The 22,551-nt window shown below is 40.1% G+C and overlaps 1 protein-coding gene across 1 annotated transcript in view; it reads left to right on the top strand.

Annotated features, from left to right (window-relative positions):
• Nucleotides 1-1,282: 1,282 nt before the first annotated feature.
• Nucleotides 1,283-22,551, top strand: part of Cyp4aa1 (Probable cytochrome P450 4aa1) — a 267,954-nt gene continuing 246,685 nt past the window's right edge. The window contains exon 1 of the mRNA XM_067140876.2: nt 1,283-1,312. Coding sequence (XP_066996977.2) covers nt 1,310-1,312 — 3 coding nt within the window. The 5' untranslated portion in view covers nt 1,283-1,309. The remainder of the gene's footprint in view (nt 1,313-22,551) is intronic.

The following is a 22,551-nucleotide window of genomic DNA, read 5'->3' on the forward strand; positions in this document are numbered from 1 at the left end:
GGAAGTACGAACTCGATTGCTGGAAAGGAAGATTGAAAAATGGGAGGAAACGTGCCGTAAAATAAGAGAAAACGAGTCAGATCGGGAATTTTGGTGGATTCTCGCAGAAAACGAGTCAGATCGCGAATTTCGGCGGATTATATATCTAAAACAATAAGCATTCAATTATAAATTTCAGTATAATACCGTAGCGAAGCACGGGTATCTTGCTAGTTTAGAATATATCTTACGTGACATGAAATTAGATCGTATTTCAGGACTTGTTTCGACTGAGTGTGCAAAACATTGGCGATATGCTGCATTTAACTCGAAACTCCGAGACCAAACCTCTCATGATTGATTTTTTACTCCCAAAATGAGACAATGGTGAGCTAATAAGCAATGACATTCACATGATTCAAGATGAATAGGCCTATATCTGAATGCAGCAAAGTTAATTAGACCGGACTCGATAGCTGCAGTCGCTTAAGTGCGGCCAGTATCCAGTATTCGGGAGATAGTAGGTTCGAACCCCGCTGTCGGCAGTCCTTAAGATGTTTTCCCGTGGTTTCCCATTTTCACACCAGGCAAATACTGGGGCTCTACCTTCATTAAGGCCACGGCCGCTTCCTTCCCACTCCTAGCTCTTCCCTCTCCCATCGCCGCCATAAGACCTATCTGTGTCGGTGCGACGTAAAGCAACTAGCCCAAAAAAAAAAAAGTTATTTAGAAGCCGCCTATCTGAGGTGGTAAAGATATGTTTGATTCACAGGGAAGGACGAGGGTTCCATTCTCCGTTAGGAAGTCAAAGCAATTAGAAACGAAATTTCATCTCCCGGAGGGGAGTTTCACTCAACCTACACCAGAGATGAGTAGCACGTTATTTCCTAGGGGGAAGGCGGCTGGGCATGGGGCTAACCACACATCCCGTTTAATGCCGAGATTCCACTCTTCCAAGGGCCTTCATGGCCTGTACATAGATTGCTGATTTTTTTTCGCTACAAATTTGTTGCTTTTCTTCGTCTTTGTCTTATAAATTACCTTTGGTCTTCACGAGTGACTGAATGTTCAATTTCACATTTTGAGCCTCAAGACATTAATTCTTGAACTTCACCTTTCTTGACTGGTAAGTTCACCTAGGTTATGTTACAACATAGTAGGTGAAATTATAAATGTTGTTATACGAGGTGCGTATGGTCACTCCCTTCCACTCTTATACCTTCCCACAGTGCAGCAGTCCCCACCAAGCAGAACTTATAAATGCAGGTCGACAATCGCAAGTGCCAAGTAGTTGTATCAAGAGCCAGCGAGCATCACGATCGCAACAAGCATGGTGAGTGGACGTGTGTATGGCAGAGAAAGTGACAGAATGAACTTGCGTGTATTAAAATGTGCTATAATGGTCTCGCCGAGGAAATTATATGTTAGAGACTTCCTCCATAGCGTCATACATAAGTGCTTTTGAGGTGTTCATATTTTGACAGATTCTATCGAAATTGGTAACATAAAATCATAAGTGGGATGGAAAACTCAGGAAGACAGTGGGTCCATTCAAACAACTTTCAAGTGGCATTGAATGAAGTGTAATAACAAATATTCACTATACATGACAGAATGATTTCTTTTGCCAAGGTTGTCATTAATAGAGCTACTGGGTGTAGATTGTCCCAGTTAGTTCTTCTAGGGACAAACTGGAAATGAGGGCTTTTGAAATAATTTTTAAATATAGGGATTATTTGAAAATAATTTAATAAGTTACCTAAAATAAAAACATGAAAAGGAAATGAAAACATTTGTAATAATTGATTATTATTCAGCTTGCATATTGGACGTATATAATTAATCATGTTACATTTAAGGCGATGTGATAGCCTAGTGCCATACTCACTGGCACCACACGAGTGTGGCCACAGTTCGAATTCTTGCTAATGAATGAGAGACTTTTAAAATGATAAATCACGTCCCTGTGGTTCGGATTCCTGAGTATATTATCGCGATATCTATACACTCGTAAATCAACAAGCTTGCATTGTGTGACATTTCAAACTTCTCAGCTCCTTCAGCAGAATATTTGAAATTACGTCTCATTTAATGCCACTTGTTTTGTCTTCCTTCCTTATAATTGCGAGTTGAAGGGGCTTTCTTAGTTCTTGCTTTACGTCGCACGAACACAGACATGGCTCAACGGCGACGCGCGACGAGGGGATAAGAAGGAGCGAGAACTGGAAAGGAAGCGGCCGTGGTATTAATTAGGGTACAGCCTGGTGTGGAAATGGGAAACCACGGAAAAACCATCTTCAGGGCTGCCGACAGTGGGGTTTGAATCCAGTATCTCCCGAATGAGAGCTGTCAGTTACGTAGCCACTCGCTGGGTAGTTGTAGGAGCTCAATACGAGAATCTCGAATATAGATAGAACATTAGATAGCAAGTACGATATAGTATTATTATGAATCGGTTTTAACAGAATAAGCTGTAAATTAGAGCTTCTTGACAATCTTGCTTTCACGTAAGGCTAATCTCTGATGCCGTTCGTGTACCACGTGATCTTGTGGTGGATCCCTATTTGCTTTACGACCCACTAACTACTCTTTTACGGTTTTCGGAGACGCCGACGTGCAGGAATTTAGTCCCGCAGGAGTTCTTTTACGTGTCAGTAAATCTACCGACACGAGGTTGACGTATTTTGAGCACCTTCAAATACCACCGGACTGAGCCAGGATCGAACCTGCCATGTTGGGAACTCTCACTCTTGACTCAATATCATTCTTCTACTAAGTCGACCGTGGCTCGCTCCGAGGAAGGGAGTATAGTCTTCGCGAAATGCGTCTCCGAAAACCGCAAAATTAGTTAGTGGGACGTAAAAATATTATTTTTTTAATTTTTATTATTATTATTATTATTATTATTATTATTATTATTATTATTATTACTTCGTAAAATGTAGAACTTCCCTGCTGTTCTTCTGTTTCACACTGCATAGACCGCAAACAAAATTACGTCTGTAGATAAATAATGTTTTTAATGAGAATGCGTTGGACCTATTTCCGCAATATAACATATTTCGTTTTTAAATACAGTTGACTATTTCAAACTTCACTTTACATCGTCCTTCACTAATTCTGCGGCAGAAAGTTCATGATATAGCAATAAAAAAGAAGCTATCTCCGAAATGAAGGAAACGAATATGTCGAATCTTTGTAATCTAATTAATAATTCAGGATTAGGAAACTTTACTGGTATTTGTAGAGGTACAACTTTTTTCATTTTTTTATAATCTAAAATCAGGATTGTTTAATTGGCTAAAAGCTGTAACCCTTCAATTCTCCTCAAGTAGCTAGCAGTATGACTTCAAGTAATCTCTACTAATTGTGTGATGTTATTGCCATACTTGAAAATTTGAAGAAAGAAATAGTATTATTTCATTTCATTGTCTAGAACTGCAAAGATATCGAACGTTTAAGCGGCCAACACTGCAGTATCGGAAGACAGTTAACTGGCTACGCAGTACGGGTCGTAAAGCTATAACTTGCAAATTTTCAAGCTTTCGTTTATTCACATAAAGTAATTATTATTAATTTCAAGACGTGTCAAAATTTTCAGTTACACCCGAGAATGGTAATATTTTGAGGTAATGTTGTGTATATAAAGAGACAGAAATCATTGTTTACTAGATTACATCGTGCTTGAAATTTCAAGTCGGCTTTAGCACACCTTTCAGAAACAAACTTTTAAAACCTACATGGTCTGCATACTCCAAAAATTAAAGCAATATGATGTAAATCGCAACAAATTCCAGGGGATACATTTAATATTAAGGTTTCAGTCAGCGTCAGACTTTATAGCATTATACTTTTCTTAAATTGTACAGTCAGAAACTGCCAATCACCGCAAAAATCGAATAATCCCTTCACATAATCTTGGCGTCAGGAGGGGAATACAACCGTAGAACTTCGTCAAGTCCGCACGTGCTACACAAGTCGCACCAGTTGGTGGTGTTTTGTGTGTAAATGTATCAAGATGAAAACAAACACCCATATCTAAATAACCTTTTATCATTTTTTATAAATTACATTATGATAGTAAATATCTGAACTGATACATCCTTGTCTCATATATCAGAAATTTTATTGTTCCAATTACCTGAGCAACTGGGAAGCCAGCTGTCGGTACACTGCCATCGTCACCATCTGCTATTCGTTCTATCACACTAGTCTGTCCATTTTTGGCCCGCTTCATATTTTCTCATATTCACTTTAGCCTGTGAGGAAAGCTACAGGAAACTACCTCATACCTACTTTGTACACTTGTCAACAACACCCAGGCCATCTATAATAGCTGATGGCGGAGTCGTTAAGGATCGAGCCAGCCTTCAGGCTGCGTACTCAACGAATACACTTTGGTCCAACTACAACTATTGCTATTCTCTGAACAATTCTCGAGATACATTAGGTTAGAACCCCACTGTCGGCAGCCTTGAATATGGTTTTCAGTCGTTTCCCATTCTCACACTAGGCAAAGTACCTTAATTTAGGCCATGATCGCTTCCTTCCCACTCCTAATACTTTCCTGTCCTATCGTCGCCATACGATCTATCTGTGTCAGTGCGACTTAAAGTAGACTGTAAAAAATACTCTCGAGATTTTAAAGTTCAGTCCACATTTAGGGGTCGATGACCTTCGATGTTAGGCCCCTTAAAACAACAAGCATCATCATCATCATCAGCAGCAGTCCACACTGCATTATCCCTTTCCCAAAGCGGACACTGGAGTTCAAGCCATTATTTCCTCCGTCGTTTGTAACGAGGTCATTGTTTCTTTGCTGTTAGTTGGTTTTGTGTCGCACCTACTCAGGCATGTCTTATGGCGACCCTTCTGAGCCCACTTTGCTAGGTTCGAACCTGGCTCAGTCCGGTGGTATTTCTAGGTGCTCAAATACGTTAGCCTTGTGTCAGCAGATTTACTGGTAAGTAAAAGAACTCCAGCGGGAAAAATTCCGGTACCTGCGACTCCGAAAATTATACAAGTAGTTAGTGGGACGTAAAATTATCATTCTTCTTCTTCTTATTATTATTATTATTATTATTACTGCGACGAGGGGTAGGATTAGGCTAGGACTGGGGAGGGATCGTGGCCTCAACTAAAATACAATCGCTCAAGAAAAGAAAGCGAGAAAGAATGAGCGCATGGTATTGTATAAATTCCTTACGCGTACACTTTTCTCAGAAAGAATTGAGTCTGTAGACATAATGTTTGTTTTGGGTATCCACAGGGTGTTTATATACAGAGGAGGTGTATTATATTTTGATAATAATTAAAATTAAGTCTGATAAATATGAAATAGGAGAAACATCCAATACCATACACTCACCCTTTTCTTGAGTGACTGTACATCCCTAGCATTTGCCTTGTGTGAAAATAGAAAACCATGGAAGACCATATTCGGGGCTGTCGACAGTGGGGTTCAAAACCACCGTCTTCCGAACGCAGCTGATAGTTACGTGACCTGAACAGAGCAGCCAGCTCAAAAGGTGGTCACAAGTCCTTTGTACAGTATTGTGGATGCGAAACTTGACTGATAAACTGTATCGTTCTGTACTTTCTGAATAAGAATTAGTATGTGCCCACCATACCAGACTTTTTGTTGAGAGTCGAAGATGGAAAACCATACATCATTTCAAGGATGGCTGACAGTCAACTCGAGCTCACCAGTTCCCATGAGTACTTATTCTTTATCCCATTAATCGACCGTGACTGATTTTAATAATAATACTAATAATCGTATATTTCATAATTTAGTGTTATTGGCTTTACGTCCCACTAACTACTTTTATGGTTTTCGGAGACGCCGGAATGTAGTCCCGCAAGAGTTATTTTGCGTACCAGTAAATTCACCGACACGAGGCTGAGTATTTGAGCGCCTTCAAATATCACCGGACTGAGCCAAGATCGAACCTACCAAGTTGAGATCAGAAGGCTAGCGCCTCAACCGTCTAAGCCACTCATCCCCGCCAGTATATTTCAGCTACCAGGTGCAGGCGTTTGAATTTGGATTAGGCAATACACTTGTCAATTCCAGCGTTCCATTTTATTTTACTAGATGGTGGAGGAACCGGAACTCTGTTAGGTGACCGACTGCTTTGTTCTTGTTGGTAAACACGGAATGTGTCAAAACTATCGTTTACATGTCGAGATCAAGCCACATTTAGCGAAGGATAGACCTCATTCAATCCTTCAAAAATCCAATTGCCTCTGCCGGGTTGTGCCCACGATCTTGAAGTCTAAAAGATAATGCCTATGATTGTCGTTCACTATGTAAAAATAGAAAGTCCATCGACATTAGATTTGTACTTTGAAAGAAAATTTGAGATGAAATTGGAAATTGAGTTCGAAATGCTCAATTTGAATGAGCCTGTCGTTGTGCGCAGGGAATCGTGAAAGTTAAAGGTTTCCACTTCTCATACATGTCTAGCTTCAGGTCTAGGTCGATACATTAGTCAGTTCTTGGCCACGACAATTGCTATGGTACTTAAGTGTCTTCGAGGCTGTGTAGGCCCCGGGGACATGTGAGTCATGGATGTGATAGACAAGAACGTAACAACCTATAGGTTATCTTTGAAAAAGTGGTACGAGAACGCAAAGGTTATCGTAACTGCGAGTAATGACATTATTAAGGTACTTAATCACTTATTGTCAGTTCATACTTATCTTGAAAATATAATGCATGATAATCAGAATTAACTCTGTTCAATAAAGAAACATTTAACTAAAATGTATCCATGTCACAAGCCGTCAATGGAAAAATATAATTCTAGTGCTACCTGTAGAAATTCATTTTCTTCTTAATGAATTTGAAAACTCCGATTTCATTATTGCATACGTACTTTACTGGCCTGTCCTTTAATACGAATAAATTAAATTCAAAAGCGAGACTGTCATCTAAACAACGAGTGTGTAGAGATATAAATTAATCGACGAAGAATTCCATTACTGACAAGTTATTTGCAAGGTTGTCGTAGACAGTCAAGTAGTCTGACCCAGTTGAAGATATATATCAAAGCATATGCTTAGGTTGGCTTGAGCTTCAACAAGTCAGGCTGTAAATGACCCTTGGTGCTCAGATATGGAGGAAATGTTTAATAGTAGCCCTCTATATTATGCACAGTTAACGATAGAACGAAGATAGTGCGTGATGATAACAGACTAGTTTAAAAATCACAAAATAATAATTAATTATAAACAAGAAACAACTATGAACTTCACTAGGATAAGTTTAACTTCTTTCCCCCTTTTAATCGGCCATTAATATTTTTATATTTTATTTTTATTCATGTTTTGTTTATTAATTAAGTTAGTTAGTTAGTTAGTTAGTTAGTTAGTTAGTTAGTTAGTTAGTTAGTTTTAAAACCTACAAGTCTCCAGAGAAACGGATGTCCATTATCTCAAAATACATTATTTTCGCACCTACAAATGATATCAAAACATTATCTTAAAGTAATATGTCCTAGACTTCCTGGAATTTCGATTGGTTTTGATATAACATCATTTTAAAGCAATAGGCGGTGTAGGCGTTTCGAATCTACCTCTTACCCTGAGGACACAAGTTCAATTCATGTTAGTCTAGAGGTTTTAATTCCAGAATGAGGGCTGGAACAGTGTTCACTCTGTCTGATAAATCAACTAGGGAGATATCTGATATGGTAGGCAGCGGACTCGGTTAACAAAGCCAGACAATACGACTGACAATGCCGTCATGCCAATCTGTACGGTGCTCCAATATCGGAAGGAAATCTGGATGAGCGGCAGTCGTCTTGTCAGGCAAAGGGTCTTCATGAGATCTATGTGCTTCCCGAGTTGGTTTGATTTTATATTTGACTAGCTGATGTACCCGTGCTTCGCTACGGAATTCTACATTTTATACAGACTTCTAGGTTAGGTACTGTACACGTTGTGAGTAAGACTGTATTAAATTGCATAGCTCTTAACGTTACCAGTGTAATGGTAGGCCCTCTTGCCTACCATCAGTCACGATCAAGTTGGGGAGTTTTCATTATAATGGCAGACACTCACTCTCCACCTGCCCTTTTACATCCTCAAAAAGACTGACTTAGTGGTTTTCCCCAACTGAAATCAACATAGTACATTACAATGACGCCAATACGAATGCCGCGATTAAAAGCATGTTATATATGAAATACTCGATTAGATGAAAAACCACACATATTCTCACTTTAACGAACAGTACTACGCTGCCGATCAAAGAGTCCAAAGTTCCAGAGCTGGAATAACTAGGCCGACAGCCGTGAGTCGTGAACACTCCTCTACCACTACTCAATGTTTTCATTCCTCCCCTGTCCGGCTCCATGGCTAAATGGTTAACGTGCTGGCCTTTGGTCACAGGGTTCCTGGGTTCGATTCCTGACAGGGTCGGGAATTTTAACCTTAATTGGTTAATTTCGCTGGCACGGGGGCTGGGTGTATGTGGCGTCTTCATCATCATTTCATCCTCATCACGACGCGCAGGTCGCCTAAGAGAGTCAGATCAAAAGACCTGCACGTGGCGAGTCGAACTTGTCCTCGGGCACTCCCGGCACTAAAATCTATACGCCATTTAATTTCATTCCTCCCCTGAAAGGGGAGGCGGGCTTTTGAGACGGTGACGCCGTCTCTCAGGCCAGGAGATTTGTTACGGTGAAGGAGATGTGCGGAGAAGGTGAGAGGGTTGGCGGCCGTGGCCTATATTAGGAACTGTCCCGGCATTCGTCTTAGTGCAAGAGAATGGAAAACAACGGAAAACCATTCTCAGGACAGCCGACGGTGGGGACCAGCCCCTCTCCCCCTCCCGATTGCAGAGGCGTACAGCCACGACAGAGCCGTGGCCACCCTTCCTGTGCTCGGTTGGTCGGTCGGAGAGCAGAGCCGTCGACCCAACCGTCTGCAACGCCGACCCCCAACACTCCTCTGCTATTATTCCATTAAGTTTGGACGCTGCTCATTCCAATCAGCGCCTCAGAGTGGGGATCGAATAACTGGAATACTATGATGAACCAGTGTGTTGCGTACCAGCAGTATCAGAAAATGTATGAGCCAGAGGAATGGCATGCTAAAGAAGAAAGTTATCTAACTCCCCAGCTATTTCCCGCCAATATTCAGGCGGGCTGTTACACTTGGTACGAAGCAGTAATCCCATCCATCGGAGATGAGTGGCAGCGTAAGAGACAAAGAATATCACAACACACAATGGTCAATGTAATGTTATTGTTGAACAATTTTATGAGCTTTTCATATTGTAGGAATTCATATTTAATTTTCTTCTGATACTGAAATACCACCCTTATCATGGTCGGTACTGAAAAAATGAATGAAACATAAATGATCAGAAATTGTATTCTCTATAACTTTTGTTATGTAGTATTTTCCTATAGGACCAATAACAGGAATTTAAAAATTATATTTTAGGCGCCTTCCCCTAAACTATCATTTCATTCAGGTTGAATAAAAGTGTTTATAGCTTAGACTGCAGCTTCTTATTCCCCGGCTCTATATACCGATTTTCATTAAATTCTGTTCACCCATTTTCTCGTGGGTCGGCGTTAATAGGGCCTATGGACTGGCAACAAAAATACAAATTCACGCATATCTCTGTTCATAGCCAGTACGGTAAAAATGTATCGGACATAAATGATCGGAAATTTAATTCTATATAATTTTGTTGTGCAGTATTTATCGATGATGATGATGATGATGCTTGTTGTTTAAAGGGGCCTAACATTGAAGGTCATCGGCCCGCAGTATTTATCGATAGGACCACTAATAACATAAATATTTGAGAATTACATTTTAGGCCTTTCCCAAAACTACCATTTCACTCAGCGCGAATAAAATGATTTATCACCTACATTGTAGTAGCTCCTTCCCTGACTTTACATACCGATTTTCATTAAATTATCTTCAGCTGTTTCCTCGTGAGGCGCGTACATACATGCATGCATACATACAAACATACAGAAATGACGGAAAAGTAAAAAAAGTACATTTTCTTGTCACTGTGAACATGACCGATAAAGAAATACCGCTCTTTTTAACAACAGTTTACGTGGAGAAAATGGGAATGAATTGTGATTATTACTTCTTATTCCAGTTTGGTTGAATTACTTAGGCTACATGTCACATAACAAAGTCAGTACAGATACATCTGTACAGATTGTCCAACAGTTCCTACACATAGTATATGCATTGGGCGATTATCACAATGACCAAAGCCCTTAAAATAAATTAATTCAGAATTTCGCTGCAAGAACCTCGCAACCCTGATTAGGTTTCTTTTCATTTTCTTCATCATTGACGTCTTCGTTTCCCCTCCTATATAAGTACAAAATTAGAAAATTCTCCTATTAATGTAGACCGAGGAATGGAAAATTAAATCTGGCCGCTATTTAGGGAGTTATTACGTGCAGCCAGAAGAATGCGTTGCATTCACTGGCTAGTGAGTAGGAACTGGTTAGTAAAAATATTGTCTGAAGTAGCTTGAAAGCATTTTATTTAATGTATATTATTAAATGTAATTTTCTTTAGCAAATTATTAATTGAATTATCGTGAAAACACATTGTTTATTTGATTTCAAATAATATTTGAATGTAAGAACTATTTCATTGCATTTAATGATTTAAAAGTTTGTTTTCTGTATCCAGTGGACCTAAAATGATAACTTAAAGATTCCCTTGGATTTATTAATTGAATTCTACGGTTATCTTTGCAAGAAAGCCTTAACTTTCCCATTCTAATGCATTAATCTCCTTTAGAAATTAAAAGAGAAAACAATTTATTAATTTCTGATATTAACTTTTCTGTTATTTTGTGTTTGTTACTAATTTGAGAATTAACATTGTTACAAGCAATACGAGTAATACAAGTTATTTTTCCAATATGGTAATAACCAGGAAAGGCTCGATCAAGTGGCAGGGAAACCTTTCCGGGCAGTAATAAATACTCTAAGCAAGGGAGGGAAAAATGGAAATAAATAGTATTTTGGGTAAATCAGGAGAATTCGTGATAGATCCAATGGAATCACTGAACATGTGGAAGGATTTATTAAAGATAAGAGGTGCGGAACTAAACGAAGCCACAGAGCTGTGGAGGTGTTTATTAAATTCACAGAGGCTTGCAGACTGAACGCTGAAAGGCATAACAGTCTATAACGAATATGTATGTATGTATGTATGTATGTATGTATGTATGTATGTATGTATGTATGTATGTATGTATGTATGTATGTATGTATGTATGTATGTATGTATGTATGTATGTATGTATGTATGTATGTATGTATGTATGTATGTATGTATTGGGACCTTTCCCATTAACTCCCATAGCTCATGAGACCATGTGACAATGCAAATTTACCCCGACCGGGTTTGAACACATGGGACCATGCGCCACAGAAATCAACAGTCAAGGGACCTTTTCTGCCTAGTGACAAATGCCGCCTCATTTGGATTGAAATGACTGATCCGAACACATGAGATGACAAATGCCCGTATGGCATAGAGAGGTCTACCGCTACCCTTCCGTTCCGAGATATGTGCACAAGCCTCTCATGGGCATTGTGTGTCCGCGGCTACGAACTAGAACCAACTTAAATCTAACGTATAGGCATAAAATGAACGGAAGAGATAAGGATGCATTTATCGGAAATGATAAGCAAAAATAAAGTTTCCTGAAGGTTTAATTAACTCTCGCTGCAACATATAATTGACACTTGACAACGTTGATTATTAAATCCACGAATTTATACAAATATATTTGACACTCAATAAAGCAACAGGAAACAAATTCCACGCTGTCATTTAAATACAGTCTCAATCCACACCTTCACAAGTGTCTCTATCTGGACTATTGAAATTACGGTGTCAAATTTAATGATAGAACAAATCACACATTTGTTAATTAAGCACTTGAGTGTTACTTCCTTTCCATTCAAACAAATCGGAGAAGGTTGAATTAACTTTCTAAAATTTCAATTTGTAGAACTGGTTTTGCTGTTAATCGGCCCTACGTTTTATTTCAGCTGTTGAATACAACAAACATATACTTTTCACAATATCACAACAAAACACTTGACTATATACAGTGATAAGCTACGATCTTGCGAATGCGAAATATTTCCCCGGGTTTGATTCCCAATTTACATATTCAAAACACTGATTTACTCTGAGATTATTCTTAGAGTGGCCGCCTAATTTAAATATAACACGATAGATTATATTTAAAAAGCATGAAATTAGAAAAACAATAAGCAAATTCCACGGAATCCCACAAAAAAAAAGTCAACAGAATTCTGGTGATTACGAAACACCTCATTTTATGAACCAACTGTACATGTCATAAGGGTCTAAACCCTTTCACTTAAACAAATTATCAATGGATTTTCACGAAATCTAGCTCAATAAATCAATAATTATCTAAACATCATGTTCAACACTTCTACCACCTGAAAAATAAAAACACATATAACACAAATAATGGCTGCATTTTATTTTATTATTGTACGCTGCTGTGTGACTAACAATTCTCATCGTGCCCCTAAGGTTCGAAGTGGTGACCCCGGTCCCTTCATTATTAGGTATCCTGGAAAATAAAACCCTATCTACCGCATCATTAGGGATAACAATTAAATATTCCTACATTAATTTCAACATAGCTTGTTATGAATTCGGTAATCAAGTAAAAATACATCTCCTACTAACAGAAGAACACAGTGTCTGAAAACCTTCATTTCCTTGCCAACAACATAGATATCTCGGCTTGCCTGTCTTTCTCTCAAAAGCTGCAACCCCTCGGGTCGACTGCCATAAATCTCATGGGACAACGCCCTCAAGACGGGACTATAACCTACTTAAAACAAACTTCTGCACAAATAAATACATTCTCAAAGCATCATCAGCGGCTCATTATATTAACGCGATAATACTGATGCACTTATAAACATATTAAAATCAGCTCGGGCGTTCATCATATCCTATAAATATCTCTCAAAATCATGCCGCTATATCACTTCATACTTTCTCAACTTTACAGAAGGCCGGAGTTCAGACATCGTTCCATTCACAGCAGAGTTAACCACTATTTCCACTAGCTCACAGGCTAAAATTTGCTATTATCTCAACCCAAAGAGATGAGAATGTGTACCTGATATGAACTGAAACTCCGTTCAGTAAATCGGCATTTAATATCCAACCAAATTAATTAACTTAATACAAATAAAAGAATACAAAACAACAACAAAAAATTATACATGGGCCTAGCTAATGTTAGGAGGATGGATATTCGAACCTGGGCACAATGTACTCTTCACACACAAGTCATACAGCCACGTCTTAACCTAACATGCAATAAAGTCTACCACTTTACGTTAGAAAGATAGTGCTCAGTCAAAATTCCCCTTTTATTGGTATGATTGCGATCTTTCGCAGAATGAAAGTTGCATATTTGTTCATTTGATACCGGACACGGCTAGACTACCTCAGTCAGACAAAGCTAGTTCAGAAATCACGGTTTCGTCACTGCAATAGTTTAATAATCTGAATTAACGTGACATTGGGTTCCTATGTTTATTTTAAAACCCTGTCTCGTACGTCTGTTTCTCTGTACTTAACTACAATTACGCCGTAATTCAACACGATAACTTAGTCCTAGAATTCTGTTTACATTATATTACACGGACTTTCGTGCTACCTTTTTTTACATGTCTACCTTCACACACACACCACGGACTCTATCTCTACCACGGGAGAACAGTTGAAGAATAGTTTTCTCCGTCCGACATTCGGCTCATCACAGCGTCACAGTTTCGCGATGCGAACATACGATGTAGTTCACGCAATTACGTGGCGCGTCGCGAACGATCCGTAATTCATACCGCACTATCGCTCAGTTAAGTTCTCTACTAACAATTCGTATGAGAAATTACACATATTTACACTCCCGTTTATATCCACATTTGCTACACAAGAACAAAAGAAAGTCCGATCACAGAATGGCCGTGCGGTTGCCTTATAGACTCCCTGTCGACTGCTAGCCACCCTCAGAAGTGCAAGCATATATGGTCTCACATGGGGTGGGGGTGAATAGATGTGCTGTCCCCACTCAAAATTTTGAGAACTCAAGATCCATTTAACCTATGGAAATCAGCGATACGTCAGATTGTGTGGCCCTCCAATCACTAATACTTGATGTATGGCATAATGCAAAACGATCAGTGGTTTAATAGTAATTCGGCCGTCTAAATCAAGAGTCCAACGGGAACCCCTATTGGCTGTCTGCTTCACAAGTAACGTTAGGACGTTACAGCACATTACGTAATTCCTTTGAAATGTAATTTCATAAATAACATTGTTATTTTGATTTATAATTTTGTCAATGACCAAATATTCTTGCTGTTACTTCGACGTGTGCTTCATGTTTAATTTAAGCGTTATTTTTTCCAAAAGTACTTCCACAATCACCTTCTCACGTTGGTTCTACTGTGAGTCGGCATTTGTTTTAGGGGCGGAGTCAACTAAATATATTTTTCCTCCTTGTCTTCCCTCATCATGTGCGCTCACTTCGGGGTTTTTATAAGCGATAATCCGCGTGCGTTAGGCGCCAAACTGGCGAAGATGTTACGCAATATGATGAAACTGCGCTCCTGTCCTGACAAAGAAGTCCCAAGCATATACACTCCCCACATATTAATTTCCTAATAAATATTCAATGTGACAATACGGTCACAGTATGTATGTAAAAATATTTAAGTGTACTTTATTTTCAGTGTCTGTTCTATATAGCACATAACATTTGTTACGTATGCACTGCGTTTTGGTAGATTCATGTTATATTTAGGTAGCATTCTCGACTTTTTTAAAATATTAGCTAGATGATATGCCCCCTCTCCCCCCCCCCCTTGCCCCGCTCTGGTGGCAATGAAGGCGTGTATTCGCGCATGCAAACGATCATAAAGGTGCCGAATGGCATCCTGCGATAGATTGTCCGAAACATCTTGCACCTTTTGATGCAATTCGGCAATTTTTCTTGCAGGCTCTGAAGAAAACATATGTTCCCGCTTCATCATGTCCCATACGTGTTCAATTGGCAAGAGATCCGGTGATCTTGCTGGCCAAGGCAGTTGTTGTACACCACGTAGAGCACGTTGCGTCGCAGCAGATGAATGTGGACGTACAAGAATGTCAAAGAAATGGCAGTAACACGGGGACAACAAACTGTGCAATGTAGCGGACACTGGTTACGTCACCCTACAGAAACACCAACGGTGACCGTGAGTTGTAACTGATGGCCCCCTTCACCATGAAGCCTGGGGTGGGAGCTGATTGTCGTAGGCGAATGCACGTGCACGTCCACCACTTGCATATACACAGAACCTAGACAACAGAGCGCCATTCCTCTGTCCTGTCGACTATTTCAAGACACCAGAGTAGCCGTGCTTGGCGAAGTCGTGGTGTCAGTGGTTGTCTGGCCAGAAGCACACGTGATCGTAATCCTGCTGCAAGCAATGGTCCTTGGAAACCCATCCAGCTTCCTGCAGATCCAAAATGCGACCCCGTTCAAATGGCTGCAGTTGTTCATCAAGAGCACGTACTCGTCAGCGGGGCAAGGCTGTACCCTAGAATGAATGTTGCCAAAACTGTTCACCTCTAACCTCAGCACAGTTACTCTCTGTGTAGTCAAAACAGAGTGCGGTGCGCAAGGACAGGCCTCCTGAGCGCCATCTGATCGTCGATGTCCGTGACAAATGAATCACTAACAAAACAACCCCTCAGTATGCACATATTATACCCGGTGCCGCTGTGCAACACTTCTACAATTTAACCCTAACAAAATTGTCATCCGTACTTGACTTCGAGCTCCCTGTACTCTCATCACCGCTCCTTAGTCCATCTCGTTTAACCTGATTTTACCTCCATATAACTCTTCTAAGCAAACTCTCATTGAACTCTGTCTATGATCAAGAGAGTAATATGTTTTGCATTTTAAAGAAAAACTGCTTTTGTCTCACAGCTGCCCAGTCAACCAAGCGTGTTATTTCGCGATCACGATGGGAGTAGAATAATTGTCACGATCCAGGTTGCGAGGGTTGGATCCAGCCACTAGCATCCTTAACTGAGGAATGTCTGTTCAAACAGCGCTATTTCCACCATAAGAAAGTTGTGGGGAAAACGCAAGAAACGTACAATAAAAGCCATATTGAACGTACGCATGATCGGGTATAGTGAATTCAACAACCGCAATGCATATGGACGAAATAATTTTCATTTTGAAGTGGAAATAGCACCTTTTGAACTGACACTCCTAAATACCGAGTGAGAAATTTTGTCTGGGTTTTTCATCTCACCTCAGTAAATTACAAGGATAGTACGTTATTTCTGAGTCAGATTGCCGGTGGCTAAGTGACCAAGTATATCCAAAGTCTCCACAATAAGTCCCCATAGGCCTATGAGTACTGCAGTCTTAATATTTTCTGAAATCCTAGTTAACGGTCACCTTTCCTCATAGAACGCAGGACAGCTAGACATACCTAAGGGAAGTCCGTGAGATCAAGATGGTGATAACATGGGGTACTTGACAAAGTAAGTGATGAATACCGAAGCGATATTAACAAAAATCTGTTATAACGTAAGCAAGTGAATCAAGTAACGTCGTTATCAACGATTGAACTTCGTTCTCCGTGAGCTTCCTACTTGCAGCTGCCGACTGAACAGGAAACATGAAGCCTCTCAGAAGGAAGTGACCCTGAAGTTTCCTGCACACTCCCGTAACTTCTGAACAAGTATTCTCAATAAGACTTAGGAATCGGTGTGGCTAGCCTCTGGTATTCATCATCTCATCTCCATGCGCTACATTTATTTTGATATCTGAGGGAACTCATTACCTTAAGACTGACCTTGGTGACAGTCAGTTAGTTGTTGTCTTTCTGTTCTCAGCTTTATCGACTTTGGGTGAGGTCAGTGACATTTAGGGGTGTTTAAATTTGACAATTCCGTTTTGTTCGCTTCAGGTTGCGTTCGTATGTCGGATATGTTTATACATCACGATCTCTTGTTATCCTCGTTTATAGGAACTCATCCGACGAGTACGTATTCCTGGAACACGCGCGTAAAGGGCATTTAGGCTTTTAGCAACCCTTAGGCAGTATTAGGTCTATGTTCATAGTCTTTGGACTAGACGAGAGGCCTGTAAACGGAAAACTTAATTTAATGTAGCCTACACTCAGGAGAGTTTGGTGAGTATGGTAATAGACAGAACAAAGAATGACAAAGAGAAACCCATTTCTTCTCCAAAACCTTTCCCGTGAAACTATCCGACTGCTGAGGATTTGAAGTTCTCCTTCGGAAAGAAATTACCATGTCTTTTGGAATGTATAACTATAGAAAGGACGTTAATTTATTATTATTAATGTTATTTAATTATTATTGTCATTAGACTATTATCTATAAGGTTCTTATCTTTAATATTAATATTACTTTCATTGCATCATAAGGTTGGTAAAATATCCCTTCTGACCAACCTAATCTGAAGTTTAAGATTCCATGCATTCTTGTCTTCGCTTTATGAGATGAGACCAATAGGCTTGTTTTCACTGCTTGTTTTACGTCGCACCGACACAGATAGGTCTTACGGCGACGATGAGACAGGAAAGGGCTAGGAGTGGGAAGGAAGCGGCCGTAGCCTTAATTAAGGTACAGCCCCAGCATTTGCCTGGTGTGAAAATGGGAAACCACGGAAAACCATTTTCAGGGCTGCCGACAGTGAGGTTCGAACCTACTATCTCCCGAATACTGGATACTGGCCGCACTTAAGCGACTGCAGCTATCGAGTTCGGTACCAATAGGCTTAGTCGTTGTTTGGTTTTTACTCCAGATAGCCGTTCTGGACTTCCGCCTTATGAAATGAGACTGAGCGCCATTGCCTAGTTTTTTTCTCCTAGAGATTGCCGTCTCCCATCATCGCTAATTTGCACAACTGACCGATTTGATCCTGAACGCTTGAAAATGTGAATATAATGGAAGCCGCTACAGAGCATCGATCCTGTGTCCTGAGACACAAATATGGGTCATTTTCTACAGGAACTGTCTGGCATTTATACTAGTGGGCACACTCGTTCATGGAATCCTTCCGGTTAAAATTAGAAATGTAACTAGATGAAAGGATGACAGTGATTAATTTCCCAACGTTGCGCATCATTATCAGAATATCTGTTCTTGAAAATGTTGACGTGCACTGCAGGCGACCAACGTGACGGTACTTCTGCTGAATCTTCTTTTAAATATTTCGCACCGACACACATAGGTCTTATGACGGCGATGGGACTGAAGAGGGCTAGAAAAGGGAAGGAAGCGACCGTGGCCTTAATTGAGGAACAGTCCCAGCATTTGCCTAGTGTGAAAATGGGAAACCACGGTAAACCATCTACAGGGCTACCGACAGTGGGGTTTGAACCCACTATCTCCCAAATTATATCTATGTGACCCAAACAGTGCAGCCACTTGTTCGGTACTTCTGAACCAGTGTGAAATGTAATGAAATGCGAAGAATGCAGAATAATTGTGGGACCACTTCTAACGAGTGTATGATCTATAACCTTGTAAAGCGTAAGAAATACGTAAACATGTTGGCTACTTGTCTAACATGTTAACCACAATGTGTGTACATTTATTCATGAGAGAAACGCGCCACTGAATAATAAAACGATTCTCTGGTTAACACCATGGTAGTTGTTGCTGCTGCTTCAGATACTGGCAGCAACAGGTAACTTGTACACTCGAGAACATTAGTATCTCGTGGCCTGATATATTCATTTCAGGCAAGAAATCAGTACAGCCCTCAGAACCGCCCAGTACCTGCTTACGCATTATCTTTCATTGGTCACATGCATTAGACACGCAACACATGTACACATCTGAAGAGTGAAGGGGAGGTTCAGAGAGTGAAGTACGGGATATCTAGCAAAAACGAAACACGCGGAGGGGAAGGTACTTGCTCTCCGCATGCTTGTACGCCCCCCCCCCTGGCTTGACAACGATGAGAGGGGGGAATGAGGGGAGTCCTTGAAGGCAAGTGACGTACTGTGAATATCAACTCATTGAGGGTCAAATTCTCCAGTTTCCTTGTAATTCTTGTGTGCGAAGGTTGGCTGAAATGATAGCGGTCTCGACCATGACTTCATTGTCGTCGCGCTCAACCACTGTAAGAAAGAATGGCCCACATTTTCGTCAATATTCGCCCTATTAAATTAAACTACTTTAATGCTCATGCAGTCACTGTCAAAAGAAGAATTAATATATACTTTGCACTAAAATATATACGGATATCAATTTTGAACGCAAGAAATTATGATGAAAGAAGGTAACTGTTTCATATATTTAGGGCCTACCCTTTTACTGAAATATACCATTCGTTTTTATTAATATAATTATGGGAAATGGGATAGAAATTAAATGGGATAAAATGACGTACAAAAATACAAGACAGAAACAGTGCTTACATTTAAAAGACATATAAATGAAGAATATTATTCACAATCCAAAGAAATAATGATAGATAATAATAAAAACAAGATATTCTCATAATATCACAGAAAAATGTCTTAAAAGAAACAAAGGAATGAATTTTGTAAGGAAAATCTAAACAAATAAATAAATAAAATGAACGCTTCCTGCACACAAAAATAATTGTATTTGTATAATCTTAAACAATGCACTAGTTTTCCACAAAAATAATAATTTTCTAGCAATTCAAATGATTGGAGGAAATGAATTAGGAAAAAATGGAAAGAATGGTTCTTCATTACTTTGTTAATAGGATGGGTGTTTGGAAAACCGTTCCTATGGAGTCATTGTCAGCTAATCAAACAATTAAATGCCACACGTATTGGGACGGAATTATATCGTGCATAATTTTTTTCACAAGTAAATTACAGTTAATTAATTGTTTTCTTTGGTTAGGAGAAGCCAGTATAGCCGTTTAAACATAGAGACATCTTGATCAGTTCCCAAGAAAATGGTGTTGGGAGTGACTTCTGAGTGCGTAACGGGACAGGCCATACCTCATGGACGACGAACACATGTGACGTTGCCTTGGTAACTTCTTCATCCTCAGGGTTGGCCAAAATATTTGCCCAAACGCTACCTGTTTCCTTTTCCACCCGGAATTCTTGTGATCGCGATTGTACAACGCTGAAAAGGGGAGATAGGAATACACCGGCAATATGATGCTGTGCTTATGCACCACGGGTGTACTGTGTTCATAGAAAACATTCGGCTGGAAGTCTGCCACGTTGCTAAAAGAGCATTAACAATGTATGTTGGGAATGAGCGAGCACCTGCGTGCAGTGCAGAACTAACTCAATGGGAAAAACAACGTCACGACGCACAGCGCGGAGAGAGGTAACTTCACGAATGTTGTGAAACGTGGTGAGGTAAAAACGACGAGAAAATGTTTGCTGGAAACATAAAGAAATCCGTTTGACAGAGCGGTGAATTAACTGGCATGTGTCTCTGTTGTAGTAAAAGAATTAATCTCGTGGTTAGTTTTACTATTTGAACGTTCTTGTTCGAACATTTTCCATGTTTCAAACTCTAAGAGTGAAAGATCCTGGGTTTTTGTCGCATGATTAAAAACTACATTGTACCTGCGCAAAACCCATGGAGATAGATGTATTTAAAAATGATTTATCTCAGTACCACTAGTTTTTGATCGGTGAAAATAACATTTTCTATTGTATTATGAAAGTTGAATCGCTACTGTAGACCTCATCCGAAGCTATTTTAGATAACTCTCTAATGAGAAATTTCCCAGGCAGCTGATCGAATACCACGCGTCCCGTCATTACGAACTGAACTACATTTCATTACTACCGTATGCATGGTTCAAGTTACCTGATTCAGGCTGGTAAGAGACTTGGAATCTCGCCATAAGCAGCTCAATATACTTTCAGTGTGAGTGAAATCTAATAACCGGTATAGCGGTGGTATATGTACTGCTATAGGTCTAATACGTCATAACCAACTGGGGTTAGCGTAAGAAAAGGAGTGGTCGTGGATTCTTTTTGGGTACCATCCCAGCATTTTCCTCGAGTTGACGAGGGAAATCACTTCTAGAATGACCGAGGTTGGGATTCAAATCTAATTCTCTTCTATGCTGTTTTGATAAGGCTGGGTACACATTGTACCAGTTTTCATACCAAGATTTGCTGTATATTATCTGTATGAAAGCCAAGACGCTTTACAGCAGTCTGTGAGTGGGGAAAGACAAGGTTTCATTAAAATCTTTTGCAGAAAATTGGGACAACGTGTATACATCCGTACACTGCAGTCGTAAACTTCCCTCAAGAAATCAATCAACCTTTTCCGTTGTCCGTATGTTAGCTGGCTTTATAGAGTATTTTTTAGGTGCGCAGATTCTACACTAAAGGTTACCGAACTGAATCCTAGCCGGTCGGTTGGTGTATAGGTAAGGGTTATTCTGCCCGAAGGCAGGTCCGAACCTCCGCAGAGGTGTTCCTGAGCCGGAGTTTACGTGCGGTAGGGTGGCCAGGGGTAAGGGACTCCTCCACCAACAGCGCGTGGCAACCGATCCAACTCCTGACCACGCCCAATGTTGCTTAACTTCGGAGATCTCACGGGATCCGGTGTTTCAACACGGCTACGGCCGTTGGCGGTTGGTGTATAAGAGTGTTTAAATGCAAGACACCGTATCGGTAGAATTACACTGATCAAAATCTGAGCATTCCGAATATCTCTCAGAGATACAAAGTACGCTCTCTGTGGAATGAGCATTGGCCAGAACTGTTCAGGGGCACCTTCTTCAGTCGTAGAACGAAATATAATTAACACTGGCCCAGGACCAGATACCCCACAATAACACGGTTAACACAACAATTCTACACGGGCCTCACGGCCAAAGGTGTCCGAAGCCCCATAGGTGAATCAAGAACAACGATCCTGGTATGCTTTGAAGAGTGACTTGCCCTTGCTTGAGAGTGCAGAGTGACAGCAAGAATTTTGGTGAGCAGAGACACTGCCTTCGTGATGTCCAGGCCGTACTGTAGCGAGCACGGGGAAACAATCAGCTGATCGCTAGGGTGGAAGGTTAGCACTTGGATTAGTTGCGTTATTTGTGAATATTTCGCTGTTCTGTTGACATTTTCACCGTAGGCTGCATATCCACTCAGAATGAGTAGTCATGGACCGAATTTGAAAAGTGAAAAGTGCTTAAGTAGGGAAGAAAACTTGTGTGTAAGCGTGTATTCATGTGAGCCTGTAAGTTAAGAAGCTCGCGTTTCAGTGTTTTAATTTTGTAGCTTACTTGTGTATTGTTTTATTCATAGTAAAAACTTAATTGAGATAGTACGTTCGGTGTTTTATAACTGAATTAAGGTGATCAATGAGCGAAATCACCATGCCGAAGAATTTCGGTGTGCTTGACTGCAAAGCTATTTATAAGCGAGGAGAGTATACTCCAGTATTTTTCCTTGTCATGGAGAAAAAGTTAGATTATGGACGAAGGCTATTCCTAGGGAG

This window comes from Anabrus simplex, chromosome 2 (assembly GCF_040414725.1).
Source record: "Anabrus simplex isolate iqAnaSimp1 chromosome 2, ASM4041472v1, whole genome shotgun sequence".
NCBI lineage: Eukaryota > Metazoa > Arthropoda > Insecta > Orthoptera > Tettigoniidae > Anabrus > Anabrus simplex.